General features: G+C 38.6%; 1 protein-coding gene across 6 annotated transcripts in view; it reads right to left on the bottom strand.

The window, feature by feature from the left end:
* The window catches only part of SH3KBP1 (SH3 domain containing kinase binding protein 1), a 231559-nt gene that overhangs the window by 67099 nt on the left and 137218 nt on the right, over positions 1-27242 (bottom strand). For 5 of the 6 annotated variants that reach the window (XM_055701190.1, XM_055701191.1, XM_027810860.2 and 2 more), the window contains one exon: positions 21957-22153. In XM_055701190.1, the coding sequence (XP_055557165.1) occupies positions 21957-22153 (197 nt within the window). Of the gene's footprint in view, positions 1-12456; positions 12583-21956; positions 22154-27242 lie in introns of those variants that run through there. The other variant, XM_027810861.2, reaches the window with a different exon arrangement.

Genomic DNA, 27242 nt, shown 5'->3' with positions numbered 1-27242 from the left:
CTCCTTCACTTTTAAAAAAGGAAACATGGGAGCAAAGAACACTCTAATTATGTTGAAATGAAGATTTCAATATAATTATTTGTCCTCCTCTGTTCTTCCTTTACATAAGGTGGCAAATTCAGAAAATATTTTCCTCCAAGCCCTTCTACACACGTTGATCTATGCTGCAAAATACTGATACACAACTCCAGCTTACACATTACTTAGTCTTTTACCCAATTCATTCCTAATTATCAGGCTCAGAATTCCCCAAAAGCAAGCACATCTTACTCCTTTGGGACACAGGCACAAAACGAGATTTAGAACTTGAAGGACTTTTTGTTAATTTAGACATTCTAAATCCAAGAGCAGGATCTTCAATGCTGCCAGCATGTTCTGACATTTCCCAGCCTGAACTCCCTCTCTCCATTTACCCAAATCTATCATTCTTTCAATAATGTTTGCAATAAAAAGTCACACGCAGCATGAACCAGAATGCCCATAATGACACCGTCCCAGCACTGTCCGAATACCAGGCTGCAAAGACAAGTGACGTTCTGCATTTCCTCTCTGGCCCTGTATATTTCGAATTCTTAGCTGCAGAGCGGTTTCAGCACCAGCAAAAAGGGCAGCATTATCCCCTCTGCCTCTGTATCTCCAGCCTGGTGGTTCAGAGAAACTTCTGAAGAGTACAATTTCAGTTCCCCTTTATCTTCCTCCAGTATGCTGATTACCATAAATCTCATTTCTAGATGGTGGCAGTCAGCTTTGTTCCACTTACATTACGCTGCAGATATCACTCTGACTTGCTTAGTCCTGTCACGCAAGAAACACGTGGTGGAAACAGAGTTCATATTTCCTGACTCCAAGCCTAGGCTGACTCCCAAACACACAACAGAACATATCAACAAAACAGGCAGAACCTTGATCCCACTATTTCTGCAAGGCGAGTATAATTAGATTATTTAGCTGTCAGACACAAATCCCCCTAATCGCCTGACAAGTGAACCCTAAAGATGAAAGGGGATGAAGTGCCCTCTTGCTGCAGAAACAGCTGATAAAAGCACGAATAATGACCATGATTTGGTGTACAGATATTCAGAGGGATGAGACGGATTTAGCAGCAACCTGCCAGTATCAATGCTTGGTTTTATGGAGACAACGGAAGGGAAATCTAGCATTAAATAACAAGTTCAGTTAGCAGAAGACGCCTTGATGGCAGTTTGGTACACTGCAAATCAACATCACTGCAGACCAGTTTCCTCTGATACTAAATTAACAGCGATTACAAAAGTGGTTGAGGTAGCACATGAAATCACGTGAATGAGGTTGCAGTACAATATAAACAATCTCATTTCCTTTCAATTATGTATTTTGGCTCAGCTGCAATCCTTAAAACAGCAGAGATTAACACAAGAGAACCGAGCATGTAACAGGCAGTATACAAGTGAGGTTTTCTCACTTGAAGGCACTATGGCCCTTCCCTACAACTATTCAACCCTGACCAGAGGAAGAAAAGTAGACCTGTGATTAAGTTTCTTTCTTCAGGGTATTTAAAAATTGTATTTCAGGATTCTCCCTTGTTGAAAAACTGACTTGTCCATTTACTTTTGTTATTCAGGTCTTGTGTCTCTATAACATTTAATATGAAAATTCAAATTGAATTGTCACTTGTGCACCAGCTAGGTTCATACAGAAGATTTTGGTTTACTTCTTTGCACTAAAGGAACATATTTATCCTTTGACTCCCCCTTAACAAATACAGGCTTCTCAAAGCAACAGCTTATTTACTCAGGAATACGGGAAAAAAAATAAATTACTGTATTTATTCTGGAAAGTGCATTGAGGTCTTTACCCTAGATAAAATATGTCGGAACTGCTACTTGAAATGTAACTCAATGAAGATATTCTTAAGGAATACATCAGACACTAAAGAATTATTAAAAATGGGCTGTATGAGCTGGAAACACTAATGTTTTTAGCTTAACATAATTTGTCAGTTTGAATAGTGAAAATAGTACAATATGCACTAATATTTCATAGAGGGGAGGAAAAGACAGTTACGTATCTTAAGAACCTTTAGAATTTCTTTAAACCTCAGTGATTAGGTCAGGGGAAAAACATGTCATGTTTCCTGAACCACAATGCTTCCTTTTAACATTCAATTAGTATTTCTGAATGATGTTTATATGCCTGCAAATTTTTTAATCTATGTTTATGTGCAAATCCAAGGCCACTATTTGTGACAATTTAAAAGCTGTACTCTTTAATGTAGTTTTGACAGTCCATTTTGTAACTGAGTGTATTGGGTCTGGCTGAGATGGAGTTATGTCCCCATAGCATCCCTCAGTGCTTTGGTAGCTAGGAAGGTGCTGGTAACACACCAGGGGTTTGGCTGCTGCTGGGCGGTGCTTGCACGGCACCAGGGCTGTCTCTCCAACCTTCCCCCCTCACCAGCAGGCTGGGGGTGGGCAAGATCTCGGGAGGGACACAGCCAGGACAGCTGACTCAAAGTGACCAAAGGGATATTCCATACCATATGGTGTCTGCTCAGCAACAAAAGCTAAGAGAAAGGAGGAGGGAGGGGGGCATTCGTTATTTACAACATTCGTCTTCCAGATCAACCGCTACACATACTGAAGCCCGGCTTCCCGGGAAGTGGCCGAACATCACCTGCTGATGGGAAGTAGGGAAGAACATCTTTTGTTTTCCTTTGCTTCTGTGTGTGGCCTTTGCTACTGCTTTATTAAACTGCCTTTATTATGACCCACAAGGCTTTTGGTTTTTTTTCATCTTATTTTCTCCTGCCCTGTCCTGCTGAGGAGGGGAGTGATAGAGCAGCTTGGTGTGCCCCTGGCATCCAGCCAAGGTCAAACCACCACAGTGAGAACATTTTTTTCATAAAGCAGAAATGGTCACTAAATTCTTCCAGCTCTGGATGAACAGAAGCATAAGAAATTTTCTCACTGACTATGGACAGCGCTGGTGGTGTGCAGGGGGAGCCAAATTAATTTCTTTTTTTTTTTAACATGCTTCAAGTGCTTAAGGAACATCATCAAGTCCTTTATCCATCCTACCTGGTCTACCTTAAAAAAAAATAATATAAAAATGAAAGAGCCCAAATATAAAAATCTCAAAGGCTTTCAGATGTCAGAATGCCCTTAGTCTGTCAGACAGAAAATAAGAGAAATGTCCAGGATTACAGTTTTTCCCATGATACCAACATTCAACTCCACATAAAGTTCTTTCTGTGACAGGATGATCAAGTATCGCTATCCTGGGGTTTCCCAAAAGGACAGAGTTAACACTTCTCCGAAAGGGTCACCACATGGCACTTCAAAGAGGGTAATGTGAATTTTAAGGAAGGTTTATAGAGAAAACAAAAATTTTTTAGGGAAATTGTGATTAAGCACCCACCTGCATATTTGATTGCCTCAGTCATCTAAAACAGTTTCTTCCTCTGTCCCTACTTTTACCCAGCTGTGCTTTGGTAGAAATAGCATCCATATGCTCCTGAACTATAATTATTAGTATTTTTTAATACCAACTAGATGGGTACATTTGCCCAATGCATGTCCAGCTAATACAGAGAGAGAGCCCTAACTGCCCAAGCTGCATGCATTTCTACTGACATCATCCATGAGGGCATTGCCTCCACAACACAGGGTAATTTCCTTAAAACTAGGTTAGGTGAAAGAATGGGACAGGAAACCAGGACAAATCAAGTCCTCAGTTACAACCAGAATGTCACAAGCACAGGCAACCAAAATCCTTTTTAGTCTTCTGCTCCTAGTTTACTCTGAGTATAAGCAGAGAGACAGGATGTCTCATAATTGGTGTCACGCAGGTGTCTCATAATTCACTTGCTGTGAGCAAGAGAGGGGGAAAAGGTCGGTCAACACCAAAGCCCACCCACCAAAGCAGCCACATCCCTGGGGAGCCACCCTTGGCTGCAGAATCCCACCACCACTTCTCCCCTCTGCCACAACATTAGCATATCTGCAAGGGGAGAGGAGGGAATTGATCCACATTAAAAAGTATTGCAGAAGGGAAGGAAGAACAAAAGAGAGTTTTAATGTTATCTGCTTCACTGAACAGCTGCACAAACATTTGGGTAGAACTGGGATAGAAAAATTTATGGCCATAGGGGTAAGGTACAACTCTTAGTTGCAGCGCTCATCTATACCAGGTTAAGCTCATCAGGAAAGCATGGTGAGCATCTCAGTGTGCTTTAATAATTCCTAGGGCCAGCATATCACATTTTGCCTATGCTCAGGGCAACCCAAGGAAAGGTGGCGGTAGTGCTAGCCTTTACATCACTCAAAAAACGAAATATGAATGACACTCAGGTACTCTGCTCTACATACCAGATGATACCTCCACAAAGAATAGCCGCCCTGACCACAGGATTAGATGTGGCACACACCCACAGAACATTTTTAGTGGGGTGTTAGGCAAATTTTCACAGAATGCAGACAACAAAGCAAAGGTTTTTTTAAAAATTCATATTATAGCTTCTTTCCACGTAGTCAAGCTACATTATCTTCCACTGAACAATCTGAAAATAACACATTTTCACACTTAGTCCATATTCCAGCAGACTTAGGTGCAGTTCTTCCAACTGATGTCTATACTAGATAACTTTTGGACTTGGATGAGCATAGGCCTTTGGAATTACAGCATATCTTTGTAAAGAAATAAACAGTTTTCTTCTTTTGAAAAACATGTTCCCCGTGAAAGGTTTTACCCTTCTACAGCAAGGTTGAATACCCCTGTATTTAGGCGCTGCGAAAGGCATATGAACCACTTGCACCTTAATTCTCCCTGCCTAGACAAAATCAACACATCTCTAAAGAAAAGATGCCCCTCCATATAAAATCCTGGTCTTACAAGGCAAAAGAGCAAAGCCTACATCACACTGGAGCTCCTTGAAAATTAACATAACTTCAGCCACCAGCATGACTCTTACCATAATTAACAAGTTTGGCCAAAGCAGACAAGTTGTCTGAATTCAACAGCGAAGAGGTGGAGGCCCTGTAACTGTTCACGAACATCCATCCTCTGGGAACTGGCTACTATATGCCAGCACTGCTTCAGAGGGAAGTAATGTTCAAGTAGTCAGCAAATATATCCTACTTGAATGTTAAAGGCTTTTGTAACTAGAATGCATATGCAGAAAACCTAAAAGTATTCGGGGGGGGGGGGGGGGGGAAATGTTTCCTAGGGTTCACACAGAAACCGATACATTTTTACCAAATACAAAAGTTACTTCTTAAAAGTAAAAGAGAAAAAAACCGGGACAAACATAGTATCTCAGTCTAAATCCTACTACAATAGTTTTCATTGCAGAAAAATGGTGAACAGGTTGTGATTACATTACACCACCCTCAGTTTGCTTGGTGCCCTAGAAAGAGAGTACTGAATGTCAGAGCATCTTACAACTGCTGTATCTGTCATCCACTGTTATGGCACCGGAATCCAAGCAGACAAGCAAGCAAGCAAGTAAACAAAGCAAAGCAAACAGCACAGAGGTCCTCAAACATGGGAAATTTTAAAACAAAGCATGATTTTTCTGGGCTTTATTTTCTGATTCATTAACGACTATTCTTCAGATGTATTCCTTTATTGCAGTTGAAAAAAATAAACAAAACTACCTCTTATCATCAGTTAAATTGCTTAAACTAGATCAAGTCTAATAAAAAATGCTTTGAATACTTAAGGAATAGTCAAATTTGTTTTGATTAAAAACTATTTTATTTTTCAAATTAATTGTAACTTTTGAAATAATAAAAGAAGTTACTGGTGCTTTACAACTACATCAAAAAGTATTTGGAAATCATGTAAAGAGAAGATCTAGAAAATCACTTCTTGTGATAGACAAGGAATGATTTATGTGGTTCTGAATGTTCATGGCAAAATGAAGACAAAATGGCAAGCCTGTACTCCCTCTGGCGTGCCACTGTGAAGGATTACATACAGCAGAAAAGGGAGGGAGAGAGGAAGACCAGGATGATTTAATCAATGTATGCTGACATTCCTTGATGGCTCAGAGTTTGTTACATCTTCACATTTTATTTAATAGCAACAATTAAATGTCTAATTTTTTTTTCAGGAAAAAGTTCTTTAAAAGAAAAAGGGAGAATGAATAAGAAACAAAGTTCAGCATAGTAAGTTCTTGGTAGATTTTCCAGATGTGTCTTTTTTTTTTTTTTTAGGAGAAAGCACTAGGTGCTACAATTAAACTTGTATTATTATTTTGTATCTTCTATTAAAAAAATCTATTTAATATGTTATTCACAATTATTTATTATTTTAATGCTCATTTAACATTATTTCTTAGCAATTCAAAAACTAGGAAATCTTAAAATTTAGGGTTTCATACAGACCCTTGTGTTGTAACTCCATGTGAGTCTATCACATTTTACATGTAAGCTGGTTAGACTTCTTGGTACAGTGGCATTCAGCTGGTTTTGGCAATGAGATACAAAACGACAATATGTTGTTGTTCTGAAGTTGTTATTCAAGATGGAGTTCATTTCACTTAAACATCATCTATGAGCCAGATGTGTACACAGGGGTCAGTCACTGCAGGCTTCCCTTCTGTCACTGGAGGCAAACAGCCCTTCTAGCATATAATTCATCTGGACTTCTCCTTTGGGATAGGAAAGGTCATGTCCTAACAATGCCTTTTAGTCTACAGGCTGTGAAGAAACCTTGAGTACTAGAAGCATTGCAGACATCTAAATTCAGTCAATAGAATCCCATTATAGTTGCTATTTTTAAATACATTAGTTGTGTAGTCCATGCATATTACCTGCTAGGACTGCAGCCAGCTAAGCTATAGACAGAATTTTCTTTATCTATCTATCTATATCTACTTACCTATAGAATCACAGAATCATTTAGGTTGTAAAAGACTTCTAAGATCAAGTCCAATCGTTAACCCAGAACTGCCAAAGTCCATCACTAAACCGTGTCCCTAAGCACCACATGTACATGTTTTTTAAACACTTCCAGGGATGGTGATTCCACTAACTCCTTGCGCAGCCTGTTACAGATCTACCTATAGATTTACCAATAAATCTATAAGCCCAGCTATCTAATCAATAAATACTGGTGTTACAGGAATACAGTGCTGTCTTTATGCAAGTCCAGTATGATCTTTCCTACTTTACACAGCCATTTCACAGCAATTTTCATTAAAACACACAAATAAAAAGTTTGCTGGTCCTGGCTCCTGAAGAAGATTGAATTTGTAACCTAAGTGCATACTAAAAACTAAAACTGACATTAAAAAGAGTTTACTATTCATCCTTTTAAAAAAAGATTTAACTTGGACAAGTAACAGATTAAAAGATAGGAAACAAAAGGCAGGATTTCATCACGGTGACCAGCAGAATCCCTCAGGGATCTAGATCAAGGCTCTTGTTTTTCACATGTTCACAGATATCCAGAAAAGACAAAAGACAGAAATTCAGTTCAGATAGAAGTAAAATGACATGTTTGGAGGAGAAATGCTATCTTTAGACAGAAATTCTGTGCTTTGAAACACTAGGTGTTAATGCTTTGGAAAGCAATGAAGAACAACGGAAAGCACTATCAAAATGCTGTAAAAATCCATCCAACACCTTTATCATTGTGTGCAGTTCCTCCTTTCCCCCTCAGACATAACCCATCTCAGTCCCTAAAGCAACCGGAAAAGACAGAAAGTCACAAAGACTGATCAAGCCTATGGAACAGATTCTTCATCCTGGAAAAAAAGATTCACACGGGTGATTTAACACAAGCCTATAAAAACCAGGAGGAGCATTCAGAAGGTAGTTAGGGAGGACTCACTCGTTATCTCTTCCAGTAATAAAAATTAAGGGCTATCAGATGAAATTAGCAGGTACCACATTTAAAGTGCAGGGAGGTAACTCTTTCCCATGTGTCATCCAGTGAGTAGAACTCTTTCACAGGAGTTATAGATGCTAACATGTTACCTGCAATGAAAATGTGGCTACTTGGTTTGATGAGGAACAAAAATCCATTAGGGTTAGCAACCACAAAGTTCAAAATGACTAAAGGCTGTGAAGACTCACTGCAGGAATTTCTCTGCATGTTTACCCTGTTCTCACACACTTTTCCTAGGCTCCCAGTATTGAATATGACTGGAGGCATGATACCAGCCCAGGCACAGTTCTGATCTGAACTACAAATGTCTCAGGATCTTTCAGTTTACTGGAGATCTCATTCTTTAACATATGGATATGGAATATTGAATACAGTACACTTTGGAAAGTAAATCTAAATAACACAAGGTGACATAAAACCAAAGTCATTATACAAGGGAGACTTCAAAGGATTCTTCCAGCTCCTCTCTTCCCCCAAATACTAGCAAACTAAGTTTTCCAGTTAAAAAGAAAGCAAAACCATAGGGAGAACAAAGATATATGGTGCAAATAATTAGAAAAGTCTTCAAAATTATAAAGCAGTAACTCTTACAGGTTAATTTAAATCCTCTGATTTGTAGGCCACTACAAAAATTTTCAATGCAGAAATTTCAGAGCTAAAAAATGCTTTATGGCATATGCAAGTCTGCTTTCCTGGGCTGTCTTTTGTAGTTCTCACAGAAGCAGAGAAATCTACTGTAAGCCTAAAAGATTATAAAAAGCAAACACTGGAATGACAGTCAGCTATTGAAATAATGAAAAAGTAAGGAAGACGACAAATCCACAGGACAGAAGTATGTATTTGCATTTCCTGTTTAGCTGCCTCAAACTTTTTCTGACCCATAAGGTAGATGATGTTTAGCACAACACTATCAGTGAAGCACTTGTAACAACTTACCAACCTCCTGAATAAATTTGAGTCTGTCAAGCAGTCTGAAAAGGCTTTAACGGTCTCCAGCTTACTCTGAGAAAATGCTAGAGATTTAAGACGTCTTCAGATGCACAATATTTCAGTGTATGAATACACATTGCTCCCTCCGTGACAATATTGATGTTTATGCTGAGCTCTGACTGTTTATATTCTCCACATTCATGCAATTTATGTTTTTGAATTAAAAAGTCCCAAACCTTCATAGTGGGGAAGACATCTAATCAGTGTTTCACAGACTCCTAACTTCCCATATATGACGACAAAACATCTCTTCAGCAATTTCAGAACTGCTTAAATGGAAGATTACTTTAGTTCTTGTTTCCAGCTGTTGAGCTCCATTAAGAAATGTCCTAAGCCAGCACCAAATGTCCCATCCAGCTATCCATGTGCTAAAACTACCAGGTGTTTAGCAGACCACCAGCAGTCTATACAAACCACAGATGAAGATTATCTTCGTTAGTGTTGTGCAAGCCACCAGAGAAATATGTGCTATTTCAAATAACATTAAAGGAAATAAGTAGGTAAAATACAACTTCTTGGACAGAAAAGGGGGTAGGAACAAAAACATGAATATGAGCAGTGAAACATCATTTTCATTACAACTCTGGGTAGCTTGGAGACCAGAATAGTGCACATTTTGCTTTTTACATCACCATTTGCCAAAGTTAAACCTGTTCTACTCACAGGTGAGCTCAGACTCTAAAGCTGTTGTAGCTTCATATTTTGACAAGTTCTTAAAATTTCAAATTATGGGCAGGGAACACCAGTGGAGAGGCTTTTTTCTACCAACAGGCTTGATGTGCTGGACAGGAGAGAAACTTATGTGTCTTAACTTGCACACTTTGTAACATTCAGATTTCTGTACAATTTGGAATCTTGACAATTGATGCTGTCAGGCTGTTGGTTTCAAACCATTAATGAACTATAAATCTACCTTCCTAAAAGGTTAATGGTGAGAAAGTGAATTTAAGAGATTAGATTAGGTAGATGCTGCTGAAACAAATGCAGGAAGACATCTCAGAATCATCGATGAGTGAGAACACTTCAGCAAATTAAATTAGAAAAAAAAATCAAATACAGAATGGAACCCACACAGCATGCTCCCAACTGCCTCATCTCAAAGCACTGAAAGCATGCACATCAAAATGAGCAGTATGAACAAGCTCATTTTCTCTCTTCCTCAAGCTGCAGATTTACGACGCTAGAATGTGCTTCTGTAATGAAATTATTTTTTGGAGCAGGTAAGTCTTCTTTGCTGCTTTATTTATTTTTCATTTTGCCCTTTTATTGACTGTGGCTCTCACAAATGTAAAGGACCATGTCCCCTTAACCCCTTGCCAGGAATTTTAACGTTTGCAGTTGCAATTCACAATTAATTTCTATCTCCTCTAGGAATAATCTTTTAGTCAGTCTGCACTGAGTGAATGAAATTCCTTCCTACTCTCCCAGGAGAATCGTGCCTGTCTAGATTGCAGTTGGTAACTAGCATGATCCAGATTGTGCCATCCAGCAGAAACTGCTGTTATGAAACCTCCCTCTTTTACAAAAATTAATGAACCTTACAACTGCTACATCTCCACTTCCTTTTGCAGCAGTAAGGAAAGCAGTGCAGCTACTTTAATTTCAAAAAAACCCACCAAAACCCCAACAAAAAACCAACCCAAAAAACAAACAACAAAAAACCAAACCAAAACCCCTAGGAAAACAGTAAGCAGGTAATGGCTCTTCTTTAATATCCTCCTTTTTAAAATGGCATCAATACTTCTTTGCTCTTTTGTGAAAGCTAACAACAAACTGTCAAGTAGCTGTTCAATTTTCTTAAATTCAATGATTTTTTAAAAAAAGACTAAACACATACTGTCAGGCAGATAGTCCCAGAGTTAGTGCTGATAGCAAATATTTCTTCTATTTTTACATTTTATTTCTTCTTTTCTCCTTAGATTATTAGTAATTTTCATAGCAAATATTTCTTCTATTTTTACATTTTATTTCTTCTTTTCTCCTTAGATTATTAGTAATTTTCATTTTTTAGTGGGTGTTTTTCCCCCTCTACCTTGCATCACCAAAATCAGGGCAGAATTCACTGAGGAAAACCAGGGAGATATTTTAAACTCTTACATGGAAAACTGCAGAGCAGTAAGTCACAAAGCAAAATACATTAGCATCTCCATCCAGTTCTCTTTCAACTGACTGGAATATCATCTCTTTTCCTTTGAATGAAGCTCCGAAACTCAAAACACAAATGGAAAATTACTAGTATCATGTGTTTCAGCTTTTGTTTTCAGCAAATGCTTTAAGTACAGAGACTGCTGCAAAAGAAACTGTCAGCTGTACATATGGAGATCTACTGCTCTTTGGGTGGCCAGTGCAGCGCCCAGCAGAAAGCAGCCACCAGCAGCCCCTGCTTGGCTACCAGTTGCTGTTGCCTCAGGACTTATCCCCAGAGGCTGAGTTCTCTTTCCCCCCTCCCTGGTTTTTACTGGGAAGGTTTTATGCAGCATTTAGTCAACTAACTGTAATAATATAAGCTCACATCTGTAGTATCTAAGAACCATTTTAGAAACACAAAATGCCACTGACCTCCTATAGAAACACACACAAGGAGTTAAAAAGGCATCTTAGAAATTGGACTACAGACTTCTTATCCCACCAAGTGCCTGGCTGGTCTATGATCCGTTGCACTCCTCCTCTCCTCCTTTCTCTTTTTTTTTTTTTAAGGCAGAAAAAAAGAAAGACACATGGCACATTTTAAGAAAAAAAGCAACTCAGAAAACTTGGAACTTCATTTCTGCACACAGCTTACTGACTTCAGCTGTGAAAAGCCAAAGTTGAGAGAAATTTACATTTTTCTACTGAGAGTCCCCAAAGTATCTGCAAATCATTAAACAGTTTACTTGGTGTCTCTCCATTCAGCTTTCTATAAAATTTTACAAGCGTCAGTTGACTCCAGTTTTCCTTGCTTTTTCTTGAAGGAAAGGCTAATTTCCATTTAGATTTTATTATCCCAAGATCATTTTCTCCAAAAATCGTCTGTATCAGTTTTCCTCATTTGTACAAAAAACTCCAAATGTCACCTCACACAGAAGAGGAATAAGTAAAAAAAAAAAAAAAAGAAAAAAAAGTAGTGCAGTTTTATTAGTGCATTTAGGAAGGAAAAAAAGATGTGTGTGGAGGTGAACTTTTGTTTACTAAGCAAACATTTGAAAGAGCACATCCTAAAGACTGTCCAACTAGTCTTGGTTAACTGAAATGTTACATTATTCTTTAGAGTAAGAAACTTGAAACCAAATCATATAGAAATAAAAAACATCTGTGCAAGTTTAATGGCCAAAACAGCCTGAAAGGAAAAAAACTTTAGCTAAACAGAGCCAGGACAGAATATGTTTTCACACAAAAGTAACCCCCTATTATAATATGGTCCTCTATAGCAGAAATGGACTTCAGGATCCCCAGCACTTTTCTTCCTTCTTTTCTTCTTACCTACCCAGCATCTACAAAGTGTGCAGAACCACCAAAGAACCCTGCAGTTGAATCCTGTGCTCTGCAGAATATATATTATGATGCAGTTTTAAATAGCCACAGAAAAAAACACCCAACTAATTGTAAAAGAAATACCTCCTCTCCCATTGTGAAGCCAAGCTGCCTTTCAGCAGCTCCAAGTGTCCAAGAGCAGCCCTGGAGTCCTGCCTCTTCCTTGCATGAGCTCAGCGAGAGCAGGAGCCCAGCCCTGACACTGACTCACACTCTGGGTCATCCCGGGGAAACAAAGGTTCCACTTGTTTGTTTCACAGGAAATCTGGAGCTTTTCCTACCTCTGCTCACTCACAGCAAGAAGTTTCCTCTCCTTTCCCAAGCCAGCCTAGTTTCTTAAGACCGACAGCTAGGAAAGGCAATGTGAGCGAGGACCTACAGACTTTTTGTGAACAGCTCAGGCAGAACGTTTTGTAAACAACTCTACAAGAAAATAAGCTTATGACAAATTCTGAGTGTATTAGCCCCTGTGTTGTTTTTTTTTTTAAATAAGCTGAAATTTCATGTTATTTATGCCTTTGTTTCAGCTTTTGTTTTTAAAGAAGGATGACCAAGAAACTGAAATATTAAGATGATGCTCTGTTCCATGAAAATCTTATAAATTTTTAATGTTGCCTCCTCACAAACATTCAACTTTAAAACGATTGCAAAAGGGCAGGGGAGGGAAACAGACCGTGGGCTTCTCAGATAATGTGAAAGAAGTTAAAGATTTATATTTAACAAAGCCACAAGATAATATACACTCACTCCCATTTGACCTTATATGTTATTCAGTAAGCATTTACACACAAACACATCTACTATGGACATACTTAGGCACACTCAACACATTCCCTATAGACGCACAGCCCATTCTTGAGAGAGGCATTCTCATGAGAGTGCCAAAACAATTATGGGACAAGAAAAAAAGCCTCTGAACTCATACATTAAAAAGATAAAGCAAAAAATTTGGTCCTCTCTGGTTTTAAGAAACAGTGTAAGGAAGGACATGATGAACTTAAGACAGTATGTAGATTTTAAAGAGGAAGACAATAAATTGTTCAACATGGTTCCTACAAAAAAGAATAAGAAAAGGGTTATTTTACAGAGCCAGGATATTGCAATATATTTTCTGCTACAACAGTGAAATATGAGAACACAGGGAGGATACACAATTTTCTTTACTAGATGCTTTTTTAAAAACCAGCCATCCCCTGGAGATTATTTATATATATTTGGTCTTAATCCAGTTGAGAGGCTTGGATTAGATGATCTATGAGATTCCCTTTGGCCTTATACTGAAAGCAAAACAAAACCAATCTGAGTTAGACCACCACTGCAAGTACAAATCTCCAGAAGAAATACAAGGATATTTTAAAGAATGGAAATGAGCAAGAGATGATGGCTTACAGAAAAGGCAACATCTCTTGCAGCAACACTCCCTGGGCTTGCACCATGCTGCAGAACAGGTTCAGGAGTGATTCAGAGCAAGTCTGAAGGCCTATTGACCTGCAACCTCCTTCCTGAGGATTTCTGTTTTCCAATCCCAAATTATTTTCAAGTTATATTACAATATGTCATTAATTTCAGTTCCAGAAAACACACAATTACTGGTATTTGTTTTAAGAGAGAAGAATAATCTGTAAAACATTTATAATTTTTATGAGTATTTAAAAGTATAAATACTACAATCAGGCATGACTTTGTAAAAATAATTCTAGAGTAGAGAACATTTAAAAAAGGAAACCATTTCAGAAAAATTTCACAAACCAATGAAGCTAATAGACAGCAAAAGATGAGTGTATAAATTTTACTTTACAGGTTATATTCAGTTTGGTTTCCATTCAGCAGTATTTTTAAAGTTACTCACGTAATTTCCAAAGTCAGGAGGGTTATTTTATTGATTTGCATAACTGTGTTTGTTCTCTTAATTTTCAAAGTTCATGTGTGCTAAGAATATCAGATCTCATTTCATTATAATTTTTATAATCTTTTCAAAGTTAAAAGAACAACTCAGACATAGCAATTAAAAATTAGTTATATTATCTAACAAAATCCAACTGGGGCAAGCAAAAAAAGTTATTTTACTTAGAAACACCAAGACACAGCTTATAAAACTGTTTATACCTAAAGCCTTGGTTACATTAATGTAAATCTTTTTGTATCAATTTATATCAATTAGATTTTACTTAAGTAGATTTTACTGCTGTTATTAGACATACCATATTGTATTAGCTCGTGAGCCAGTTCTCTTGAAGCTCATCAGAGAGAAAAAAAAGCTAGCTTGCATATCAGTACTGTTACTTTCTGAAGCATTTTCTCCATACTGAAGTTGAAACATGAGACAAATCTCTCCTAGAAATTCAGTTTATGTCTCCATCAAGTATCTCTGGAACTCTGAAAATCAGCTTTATTTTGAACTACTAAAGCACAGTATTCGGGGGTTTTTAATGACTCTTCTTATAAAAAGCTTTTCAAGGTATAAAGCTTGGTAATGGTACAGACCCAACTGAAATACAGAGATTTACTGTGATTAGCAAGCTAACGATCATCAGCTGATCCAGAGCAACTTACAACATATATACTTTTATTGTGTCCCTATTAGGAAATAAAATTGCATTAGCTTAAACCTACACATCCTGTTTTCCAGACTGCAGCATCCTAAGATTTCCTAATCAAAACCATGACTGAAAAACCAGTATTCCCTCCCAGAGAGCACTCTTCCAGGAGGACTGTTCTGGCAGAAGCCCAGTGCTGTGCCCCAGGAGAACAGATCAGACTTTCCACGCTGCTTTTATGAGTATCTTCTGGTGCTATCAATACTTCTTACATTACTCCGCTTCTATTTTTAGATGTTCTTCAAGCAGCTCAAGTCAGGAACACGTTGAAAATGTTTTCATGCATATGCTTGATGTGTTCTTTTTGTATGGACAAATCTTCTCTGAATAAGGACCAACAATATACATGTAAAGTCTCGTGGCATGGGCATCGACTAGCTTGCATTTCTTTAGAGTCCAATAGCTGCTTTATTAAAACCAAAAGCCTAAAAAATGTCACAAGCAGCACAAACCACTGTGTGGGTAACCTCCTCTGCCAAAAACTGCTAGTGCAGACTGATGTGAAAGCTGAACCATGCCACCAATACCTGGACAACCCTGTTCAGGCAGCTTGGACATTTTACAAACCAAACTGAGAAAACGAAGGCGCAGGTATCTACTGGAACAGCAGGGGAGGGCAGGAAGTACACAGGCGATCAGGAGTCACTCTTCACTCACATAGCACAGTTCAGTGACTCAGCAGAGACTCATTGCCAGACAACATTATAGAATTTGTTCCTCCTTTAAACTTAATTTTTCATTTCCCGTTCTCTTCCCTTGGTACCAAGTCCTGCTTTGAGTCAGACTCCCCGAAAGGGGCATGCTGCTCTTCCACTGTCCCTCATTTCATGAGCCAGTCATATTTCCCCTACCCTTCATTCTTATTCCTGTGAATTAGTTACTCCAGAAAGAGTAACAATCTTCTACAGAATTTATTTCTAATGTCTACACTGCCTCATGAACATCAGCCACCATTTGCAGATGTGTGCTATTTTTTGGCATAATGAAAAAAACACATAGATCCTGAACTTAAGGAATGGAAAGTTACACCGGTGAAGTAGTGAGCCTTTGCTGCAGGCAGCCTTGCTCTCATGACAACTGCAGAAGGCGTCAGGGTCTTTCTTCCCCTGTAGCTTTCTTCACAAGATGGCACCAGAATAAATGGTTAGGAAAGGGATACCAGACTACGCTGACAGCAACTTCAAAGCAAAACACAAATGCTGCTTGAACAGCTGAGCGCTTCCCCCTGTTCCTACATAGAATTTGACGCTGCTGCTGCTTGCCACGACTGCTGCTGCCATCACCGATGGCTGTGTCTGAATAAATAATGCCAGAAACCTGTGCCTTCAAGTGCAAAGTGTGTGTAGACACACTTGATACTCACATTGCACGCTCTCTGCCTCAGCAGGCATTTTTAATAGCATTTGTATTCAGTACCAGGTGGTTTTGCTCACATCCATTTTTTCATTATCTCAGTATTCTAAACACTGGCTTCAACATTTCTGTTAAGGGAGCAAGCACCTCCAAAGTCACTGGAGGAGAAAAGTAAGTAGCAGCAAGCCATGCAACAGAGACGCAAGCACAGACTGACGCGCACAGCCCACACAGCCAGTGCTGGCCATGCCTCATTAGCCGGTTTAGAAATGCCAGGAGGAACCTACAACTTGCATCTCTCAAAGCCTTCTTTTTAAATGACAACTGAAAATTAAGGACAAATAATGTTTTCTACAAGCAGCTAGGCAGGACCTGACAGAACAGGTGTGGCAAAGATGTGACTGTCAGTGTAACATATTCACCCCGGCTCACTGGCTCAAAATAGAAATTCAGACCTTGCAGGCACCCAGAGTTTACAAATTTCTATCTTATTACAAAGGACAGGTAGACTTAATAGTTGACATGAGCTTCCAGCCCTTGTAACTCTTGTGTCTACTTCCATTACTTCTCCTCCATTTCTCCTCTCCCAAACATACTAAATATACACAGAAATAAAAAATTCTGTATAAATTCCGTGTTTTGCAGTGAGAAGGATCCCTAAGCACCAGTTAACTAGATCTTACACGTTGCTGGATCTAGAGCCATGTCAACCTCCCCCTTTATATTAAATCATTACAGTGGCTGCAATATCCCCTAGTTTGATGGTTGAGTACATAATCTGCATTAAGCTCTGGCAAACACTAATGTGACCTCATCAAAGGCTGTTAATGAAATCTAGCTGTGCTCAAATTCACCACTGCTAGCCAACTACATAAGTCTTGCCTGAAGAAAACTACAAATGTACCTTAAATTGAAAATGTTAAAAATACTCTCAATAGTCTATTCTGAACTAAGGGCAGTTTTCAGAAAGACAAAAATGGCTTTTTAAGACTTCTTACTCTATATTCACCTATTACGGTCTTTAGCATTTCCAGCTGAAGCCTCAACTCACGGATCAACCCAATACAGTTAATTCAGACTAAGGAGTGTATTGGCTGAATATATTTTCCTATACTTTTAGAGGTTTATTTTTAGACACAGGAGAGGAAGATGTCATAACTTATTAGAACAATGGAAGCACATACAAGATCATATTGGAAGGAAGTCCAACCTAGAAACAGAAGTTATAGATAAGCTACTACAGAATGAAAAAGGAATAAAGAAATAAGCATAAACACCTGTTTAAATGTCTTGAATCTGCACAAACAGATGGAGGACATGTGAAATGAGCTTTTCTCTTTGACCATAAAGTTTGTGCTACTTCAACAGTGTTATACGGAATTTTCTCAGGAGACACAACATGCCTATATGCATACTGTATTTCCTCTAAAAATTCATCTGTCAGCAAGCTACATCTTCAGTCACATGCAGCATTGTAAATTAGTTCACTTACACCTATCAGTAATGGGAATTTGTCAGAGCCAAGCCTCAGGAATCTGATTCCAGCTATACACGGCCTGTGGTTCATTCATTAATGCAAAAATGCAAAGAAAACGACTACAAAGTATTTGATTCTTTTGTGTTTGGTTTTTTTTTTTTTTAAATAAAAGCACAGTACTGATGGCACTGCTCAAATTAAACTCCCACAACCGCATCATTAATTTCCCTAGGATAATCTGCTTCTGTGATTTTTATAACAAAGAACAGCAAAGCAATGAATTCTGCACACCAATAAAACCAATGGGGTTTCACACAATTCCTCAGTTCTGCCTTTAGTTAGAGAGTTTATTGATCACTTTAAAAGACAAGGGCCGCTATATCCTACATTGTTACCACTGGGCTAGCACTTGGAGCACATCAAACTGCCTAGTGATTTACAGGAGAGCCTAATGGCATCTGCCTCTGCTCCACAGTCAGCAATCCTTTCTGCCCTCATACTCCTGCCAATATTTGTGTAAAAACCTTCTTAACACCTCAGTAATTTGTATCACCTCTGCATGAAATATGATCTAAACTTATTATTCATAAAACTGAAACCACATTAGAACACCAAGTGATAACGCCAACAAAATGAGACCCTGTTGATTACTCTGTAAAAGGGGCTGAGATTTTCCATAGGAATTATCTTGTTATAAATAATTCCACATTATAAAATCCTCAGACTAATTTATTGATGCTTTAAAAAAATCAGCAGTTGTTAGGAAATATTTTAAATCAAAAAGGTAACAGTATCATTCCAATAATACATAAAATGTTTCATCAACAACTGTACCAAGAAGAAGCAACAGCAAGTTTTACAGTCTCCAAATTTCAGAAAGAATTAAAATAAAAACAAACAAAAAAAAAGAAAAAAAGAGTGAAAAAGAATGAATTGAGGAAAGCATTGTTTCTGCCTCTTCAAAAGATTACAAGTTATTTAAAAAATGAGGCCACTTGTAAATGAACAAGGCAGATACCAGGGGAAAGCTCCCCTTAAAAAATACACTGCTAGAGAAAAATTTGTACCTATTTGGCACTTTGCATCATACTTGAACCAGTATGCAGAGCTCTTAAGCTAAATGTGACCCTGCTTGGAACAGCAAACTTAATGCAGGATTCTCTCGCTCTCAGCCAGCATTAAATGGCAAAGAACATGGCAATGACAAGGGAGGAATTTCTTGCAGCCAGGAGACAAGTATTTGGGGAAGTCAATGTTCTGCAGCTGTAACCAAACGTTGTGTCAGTGGGTAACGTTTTGGTGTTAAGAGTAGGCAAAGACCGCAGTGTTGAAACCTGTGAATGGCATTGCTCAAATGTTAATCATCCTGACCCTAGACAGAAAAAAAGCAATGACAACAAAAAAAATACTGCTTTCAGTTATTTACACACTTGAAACACAAATGATGGATTGCGTTTACAAGAACAAAGCCATTATTGTCCACTACCCATGCCAACTATAGAAGAAATCTGAAGACACAGGAAGGAAGGTCTGTGGGTAGAATGGAAAAATTTTAGAAATTTTCTGAAAATTTTATATCCAATTTTTGGCTGGGTAACAAACTTATTGGCTTATGCTGCACAAATACTTGTTCTTTGTGAAAAACCAGGGTAAGACTTCTCATTATTACAAAGTGGAGTAAGACTTCCCTTCACGAAATGAAGGCCACTTCATAACCACTTTGCGAACACTTCACATTAAAACATAGTTCAAGTGATAAGTAATTTATTTTAATCCATTCCCATTTACAATCACTACTGTAGAGGTATCTACAATTATAGTAAACTACAGACACAAGAAATCCTTTACACGGAATTAACAGGGCCTTATAATTAGTAAATTCTCATCTGCTTATATTAGATTCGGGAGAACTGAATTTTATGCAACACTTGAAATCTGGTCAGTGCCTACATATGCATCACCTTACAAGTGAACACTTACGTTACACACCAATTATAAACACTACTATAATATAAATTATAACAGTATGCTTATCTTAGGTGATTTTCTTTCTCTGCCACGTATTTCTTTTACATACCTAGATGCAGGAAATTAACGATTTAAAACTCACCTCTTGTAGAGATACATTATTAAAATACATATTTCCTGATGATACAGGACTTCTTATGTCCTGAGTTCATTTAAAAAAAAAGGTTTTTTAAGTACAGCCATACATGAGATTAAGTCTGCCTGCTATCAGGTACTTCCTATTGTAAGGAAAGACTTGTACTTGCAAGTTCAAGATCACAGGCAGCCATCAAATTATAAAAACAAACATCCTCCCAAAATGGGGGGGGTGGGGGGGGTGGGTGTGAAAAAAAAAGACATCTTTTATTAACCAAGTTCATGTTCTGGTAAAATTATTCTTCAGCATACTTTTATAAAGCCCAATCACACCTTTAAACACTGCCAGGTTCACAAATGAACCGTGCTGCAGGAAGATACCACAATGGCTCCATGCAAAGCTAACTTCACTACTTTACACTCCACCCCCTGAATCTGGCAGGAGGAAGGTTCATTAGCTATAATATAAATTTACTAGCACTCACTGAACACCACCAGGTCTGACCTGTCCCTGTCTTCTATCCCAGGGAGGCTTTTTTGATGAGGTGCCATTGGAATACAGCTCAGCCGCTCCCAGCCCTGCACGTTCACAAAGCCCCACACCTGAGTTAAGAAGCCCACCCAGAAACAGAAGGCAAGCAGGGTACCATGCAGTCTCTGAAGAAGTCAGCAATGGTCAAGAAGTAATACAATCAAGGTCTTTCCTTTACTTAGATTATCCCAGCTCTTCACTACCCTCCTCATACAGCGTGCAAATTGCAGTCTCCTGTAAAATATTAACCAAATCTCCTTCAGCATAACTAATTTACGTAAGAAGTTTTCACCATGCCTCTGCAGACCCCCTCTTCTCCTGTACCACTAGTAACTGATGGCAGATGTGGGGGCAGGTGCTGTGCTATACATCAGGTCACTGAAATGATCTATGTTAAAAACTAAAAGCTTTGCAGACCTAAAAAAGTAATTACTGTAGTGCCTGGTTCTATGGACAACTGCACAAGCACATCTCAAAAGACGCGAAGCTGCCACAGCTGGGAACAAAAGCAACTGCCCAGGAGCTTCTTATAGTCACTTTCCAGACAAAGAAAACACATTATAAAACTATGCCCATAGCAGAACTCCAGGTGTGGAAGCCTCCTAACACTCCCCAGCATACCAGTAATGCTGTGCAAATCTAACTGTTCGCTTAAAAGAAGGATTTCACAGATTTTTCTTTAGTTCTTACATCATTAGGAAACAATGCACTCTTTTGTTTGTTTCCCTAATGAATATATCTTATTGGTCCTTTTTTTTGTTAAAAAAAAAAAAAAAAAGAGAGAGAGAAAAGTTGGCCTCTTATAGTTTATTAGAAACATCTCATTTTGCTTTCTAGTCTTTCTCTGTTTCTAACTTACTTAGTGATAGTTTGGGAGGCTTTCAAACAAAGACTAACTAAAAAGATAGTCTGTTTCAATTTGTCAGAACTTAATTTTTTCCCCCAAGTGTTAATCTCAGGACTTTCTTTTTACTTCACGTAGAACAAACCCATAAAAAATGTGTTTTTTCTTTTACCAATCCCTTTAAACAAAGCTAGGTGATTTTTGAAAGCATCCTTTAAATCAACAAACCTAGTACTAAGTTGAAGTATATGGGTATTTACCAACACTTCCTTTTCTTAAAGTAAATGAATGGCACAGAAACAGTATCTCCCTTAGTTTACATAAGAATTAGCAATATTTTTTTTTACTGTAATATGAATAACTGAAAACCTGAAAAGCCTCTCCAGTCTTGCTCTCTAAAGTAATATTTTCGTAGGAAAAAAAAAGGCCAATTACACAGATGGAGGTACGAATGTAGAAGTAAACCTTTAAGCAAAGTAACAGTTCTTACAGGCAGCTAACCTCACTGGAATTCACTTTGTGGTGTGTAGCAAAAGAAAAAAAAGCAAAATCTTGTCCACAGAAAGATTAAGAAATAACGACCATAAAAACTTCAAGTTTTGGCCAGTAACAAAATTTAGAACTTTAGGATGAAAACTTTAAATCAACACCAAGAGAGAATTAAGAAATGACACATACCTTATCTACCGGGAGAAAGTCATTTTCAACTTCTATTGACCTTGGCCGTAGCTTTATAGGTTTGTCTTTGAAGATATCTCCAAAGCCAACACCCTTGACCTTTTTGGGTTGGATTGTCGTGCCTCCATTGGCTCCTTCCGATTTTGTGCTGCAAGAGTCACCACCATCACTCTCAGAGCCTGTAGCATCTTTTAGGCCTGTGAAATGGAGGGATGAAAGAAGGAATCTTAGGTATGAAGCTATTTTCAAAACAGATTGTGACTGGAAGATGATCCCTCCCACCATCCTCTAAAGGAAAACAAAACCACAAGGAACAGGTAGAGAAGATGTTCTCTGTGCCATGCACTCATTTTTGAGTTTTAAAAATCACTTTATTTTAGCACTGGTGTACCACTTAGGACTTACACCAATCCACAAAACATGCATATTCCAGTATCAAAAACTTCTTGAATGAAGACGACCATTCCTTGAGTACCAAGAAAATCCTTCTTCCTCAGACAAAAATTATTTGGAAGAGAAATCAATAAATTAAAGAGTTAAATTCAGTTGTAGGGCAGCTGTTGTACAAAGCCACTTAAAGCTAACAAGCAGTCAGACCAGGCACACTGTACCTTAAATCTGTGTGACTCATATCAAGCCAATTATGCAATTAGCATCTAAAGCTACATTACCTAACTGGGAAATATAAAGCTGAAAGCTCTTCAAAGAAATTTGCAATCAAATAAGCTGCATAATACGTTCCCTGCTGAAAATTAAATCTCTCTGCAGCATAGACAGCCTCATAAGAAAAGCACCCATGCACACTATCCTCTAGGAATATAATAAATCAAAACTGACATTCCGATTTGCATTACTTATCTCAGTGAATAAGAAAATTTATCTGCACTTATCTGAAAATATCTGCCGTTTGTATAGCAGAGGCCACAGATGCAGTATGGTGATGCTTCAGCCACTTTACAGAACGGTGCAGAATCAGATGAAACAGCCACTGGCAGCAAAAGTGACCCACTGAAGTTTCCCCCAATTGAAACCGTCCCCTAGATCATTTAAATCTTCCTTCCTACATTACAGATTGACTTAACTACATTTCCAGGAAAACTGCAGCAATTGCTGCTACTACAGCACTAATCCTACCTAATAATAAACTCTGATCCTCACATTCCCTTCACAAGCATTCATCGTGCCACGGATGTGGTTCTTGCAAGTCAAAGAAAGAAAAATTTTAAGTAAGCTCATCTTCTTCATTATTTTTATATCAAGGTCCACAAAGTGATTGCTATGGATTTTCATCATAAGAGGCTGCCAGTACAGAAGATTCCTTTTTAAAATCTAGACACCTAAAATCAAGTAGAGATTATATACAAATCTCTTTCCCTCTTCCCTTTGGTAAGCAAGTAATGTTACCCCAAAATTACTTGTATTCCAAAGAAGAGCAATGAAGCTGGTGAAGGGTCTGGAGCACAAGTCTCCTGAGGAGCAGTTGAGGAAACTGGGGCTGTTTAGCCTGGAGAAAAGGAGGCCGAGGGGAGACCTTCTTGCTCTCTGCAGCCACCTGAAAGGAGGTTGTAGTGAGGTGGGTGTTGGTCTCCTCCCAAGTAACAACCAACAGGACAAAAGGAAATGGCCTCAAGCTGTGCCAGGGGAGGTTTAGATTGGATATTACAAAAAATTTCTTCACTGAAAGGGTGGTCAAGCATTGGAACAGGCTGCCCAGGGAAGTGGTTGAGCCCCCATTCCTGGCAGTATTTAAAAAATGGTAGATGTGGCGCTTAGGGACATGGTTTAGTGGTGGACTTGCCAGTGCCAGGTTAATGGTTGGACTCAATGATCTTAAAGTTTTTTTACAATCTAAATGATTCTATGATTCTATGAAATGGTACTAAGATGGGGCAGTCTACTGGGTCCCCATAGAAAGGCTGTAAGTTGTGGAGCATGTGGGAAGTTTTATAAAATCTTCGTAATGCCTCAGTTTCTACAGTTCTCTGATGTATATAAGCAACAGAAACAGAATGAAGCCATGTTCCTGAGCTGAAAGAATATAATTTCCACCTACACTAGAACAACCCTTTAAAATCAAATAGAGGAATTACCTAAAGAAAATCTTGAAGTCAGTGAAAATCTTTATGAATAGAACTTTTAATATTAACAATTGAATCATTCACTTTTGCCTCCCCGACTCAAGTGATGCATTTGGTCTTAACAAACAGCCTCCATCCAACAGCCTTCTGCCATGCTGGTGAGCCGCCACTTGTTGTGGGGGGCACTATCTTTATCTTCCTGGCAATTCACTAGCAACATGACTATCCAGCAAAACACAGTATCTTTTTCAAGGGCTGCTTTAAGCTTCTCCAACTAACCACAGAAACCAGTGCAAGTCCTGGGGCCTACAGGCAGAACTTCACGATCCAGGACACGAGGGGCTCAGCTGTTCAATTGGTTTCAACACCAGGGTGCTGCTAGAGAATGAAATCAGGAGTTATGTCTCAGGCCAGGAATTTTAGCAAAACTCTTCAGCTGAAAAGTCATCATATGCTGCTCTGAGATTTTCTGTATCCAAAACACAAAAGGCATATAATTGCAGAATTATAGAAAGTTCCCAATTAGAAACAAACAAAAAGACTAAAATCTAAGGAAAATGCTTAGGCCCTTTGGCCTCCTGAGTGGTTGTTACATCTACCTGTTGAACATAAGTTACATTTGTTTTTCTTAGAGTGTTCAATTTAGATAGCACTGAACAAGTTATTTGTTCCATGAGCAATGCAGGATTGGAATTTAAAAGAATACCAAATAATAATATCACAATTATTTTCTTAAATATGAGGGATCTTGATCTCTTCACTTGGAATTTTTTCTTTTCCCAAGAAGGGCCTGGGGAAAAACTTCAGGTTTGTTTTCACTCATTTATTATGGTAGTTAGAATGGCAGCATTCCTGCCATCAGTAAAGTAAATTCTGTGCGCTCCTTCTCTTCCAGAGCTTATGAAAGCAATAATCAGGGAATTCAAGCATTCATTGCCATATTGCTCTGTGCTGTGGTTGACAGGAAGGGAGTTGTTATCCGTAGCAGAGCCATTCCACAATGTTGAGGCACTCAGAGATGCAAGAGTAAATTAATTATGCCAGAGAGGTACAAATCTCTTCAGGCAACACAGCAAAGCCACTGCGTCTTTGTTACTCCTACACCTTGCTGTGACTTGGGCAGTAACGGAAGAAGTTTTAAGTTCTACTAGCTGGACCTTCCCCAGCTTTGCAAAATGTCAGTCACTAGGGCCCTGGCTGAGACAGAGGCTAGAATCAACTTTATTTACTACTTCTAAATGCAAAGAGAATGGTCACCAACTAACTACACTGGGTTAAAATAATACTTCTGAGTATAAAACATCCACAACTCAGAAAACTCAAACAAATCATAGTGATCACTGTCCCTCTGCTGAACAAAATACCTTCTTGATAAAGATGGGAAAATTACCCTCTGGCAAAGGTTCCTTCTTTCATCCTTGCCAAAATCTCCTTGAACTACTCTGATTGAGGGAAAGAGCAGTGCAGATGCTTCCCTCCACAAGTAACTGGATTTTAACTGATAGAATCCATGACCACTCTTACCCACTCCCTGAAATGAACAGAAAAGCTATCTTCAAAATAAACAAACAACAAATGAAATATGCTTTCTATATCACTAATTGCAGGAGAAGAGGACCTGGACCTTGGCCAGTGGATGGAAGCAAAATATGGAAGTAATTACGGGAATTACTCAACAGGTTTCACATGGACTTCCAGATCTTTGAAGCTTGCATGAGAGATCAGAAACTCAAGGAGCTCCAGCAAGAGTTAGGCTTTTGTTTCTGGGTCATCACTTGTTTTCCTTATGGCATCTTCACCTTTTATGACCATTCCTATATGATGAGACATCACATCTTTTATTAGAAACCTCACCTCAGGCTTACAACAGATTTCCCTAGCATCACCCACCTGTGCTTGATAAGAGTATTTCATTCCTCATGCTCCCACATAGCTTTTGTCCTCATAATTAAAGCAACATAGGAAATATCAGCTTTTATTTATTTGTTTGTTTGTTTGTTTTTTGATTTAAAATAAGGACAGAATGGACCAGTGAAACCTGTCCAAAATAAACTGCATTTCAGCGACCAGATACAGAGGCCACCCTTACAAAGCTCCTTCAAAGTTGAAAGAATTCTTCCTGATCAACTGGGGAAATTACATAATTTATTTTTTTTTTTGATTGACACAAACTGAGAAGCTCCCTTGGACTTAAATAAATAAATAAATAATAAAAGCCCTGGCTTTTTCAAGAACTAGTCTGGTCTTACTCTTAACGCTTCACAGTTGAGGGCAAGAGGCAAAGGTGATAGAAGAGGCGGGTGACTATATGCAATGGAAACTGAGAACAAATCAGATAAAATGAAGATCTCCAGAAACATTAAGGATCAATAATGCAGTGCTTAAGTACAAAATAGTCCTGCAGAAAAGAATCTAACTTGCTTTTACTCCTAACGATGTGCTAAGGAGGCTCTCTCTTACCTTCCTCCCAAGGTATATGACCTATACACCTCTGATTTGTACAGATAAAGAACTTGAAGCAAGGATTTGCAACACTACGTCCACCTTTGCCTGAGAAATTCTCTCCTCTCATTTATGTTTTCATTGGGTTGTTTCCTGATATATATCTCTATCTATCTATCTATCTATCTATCTATCTATCTATCTATCTATCTCTATACATATCTTAGCATATATATGTCAGCAATTCTCTCAGACCAATCCTGTCAAATGCAGCTTGCAGCTGCGCTGGCCTCCCTAGCCTTGCCTACACAAGGAAGGGATGGCTAAGGTGATCTCTCCTCTTAAAAACAGAAAAATGCCTGTCTTCCAGCCACTCTCCTCTTTATTTTTTTTCCTCCTTGAGCTTTTCATGGCCTTTTTTGCCACTACTGCAAACAGCTTAGTAGCAGAACAGAGATGGGTGGGTAGTTTCCCCAAAAGACAAATGTAACCCATGGATACAGCTGGCAACTAAGTAGGAACCCGAGTGACCTAGACTGTCAGATTATGAATTTCAAACATGGAATTTTTTTCAAGAAAAGCTAGTTAGCAGGGAGGTCAGGTTGCTAAATGGGCATTAAAAACCGGAGGGCATTTCAGCTGGCACAGTCTGCTGCTGCTGCCCAATACACCTGCACAGCCTGGAACAGCTGTAGTAGGGCTATGAACTCAGCACTAACATAAGGCCAGGAGCTCTGCAAACTTCTATCCTCAGAAACACTGACCA

This window comes from Falco cherrug, chromosome 2 (genome assembly GCF_023634085.1).
Source record: "Falco cherrug isolate bFalChe1 chromosome 2, bFalChe1.pri, whole genome shotgun sequence".
Taxonomy (NCBI): Eukaryota; Metazoa; Chordata; class Aves; order Falconiformes; family Falconidae; genus Falco; species Falco cherrug.
The sequence above is the reverse complement of the archived record's forward strand: the minus strand, read 5'-3'. Positions and strand labels throughout refer to the sequence as shown.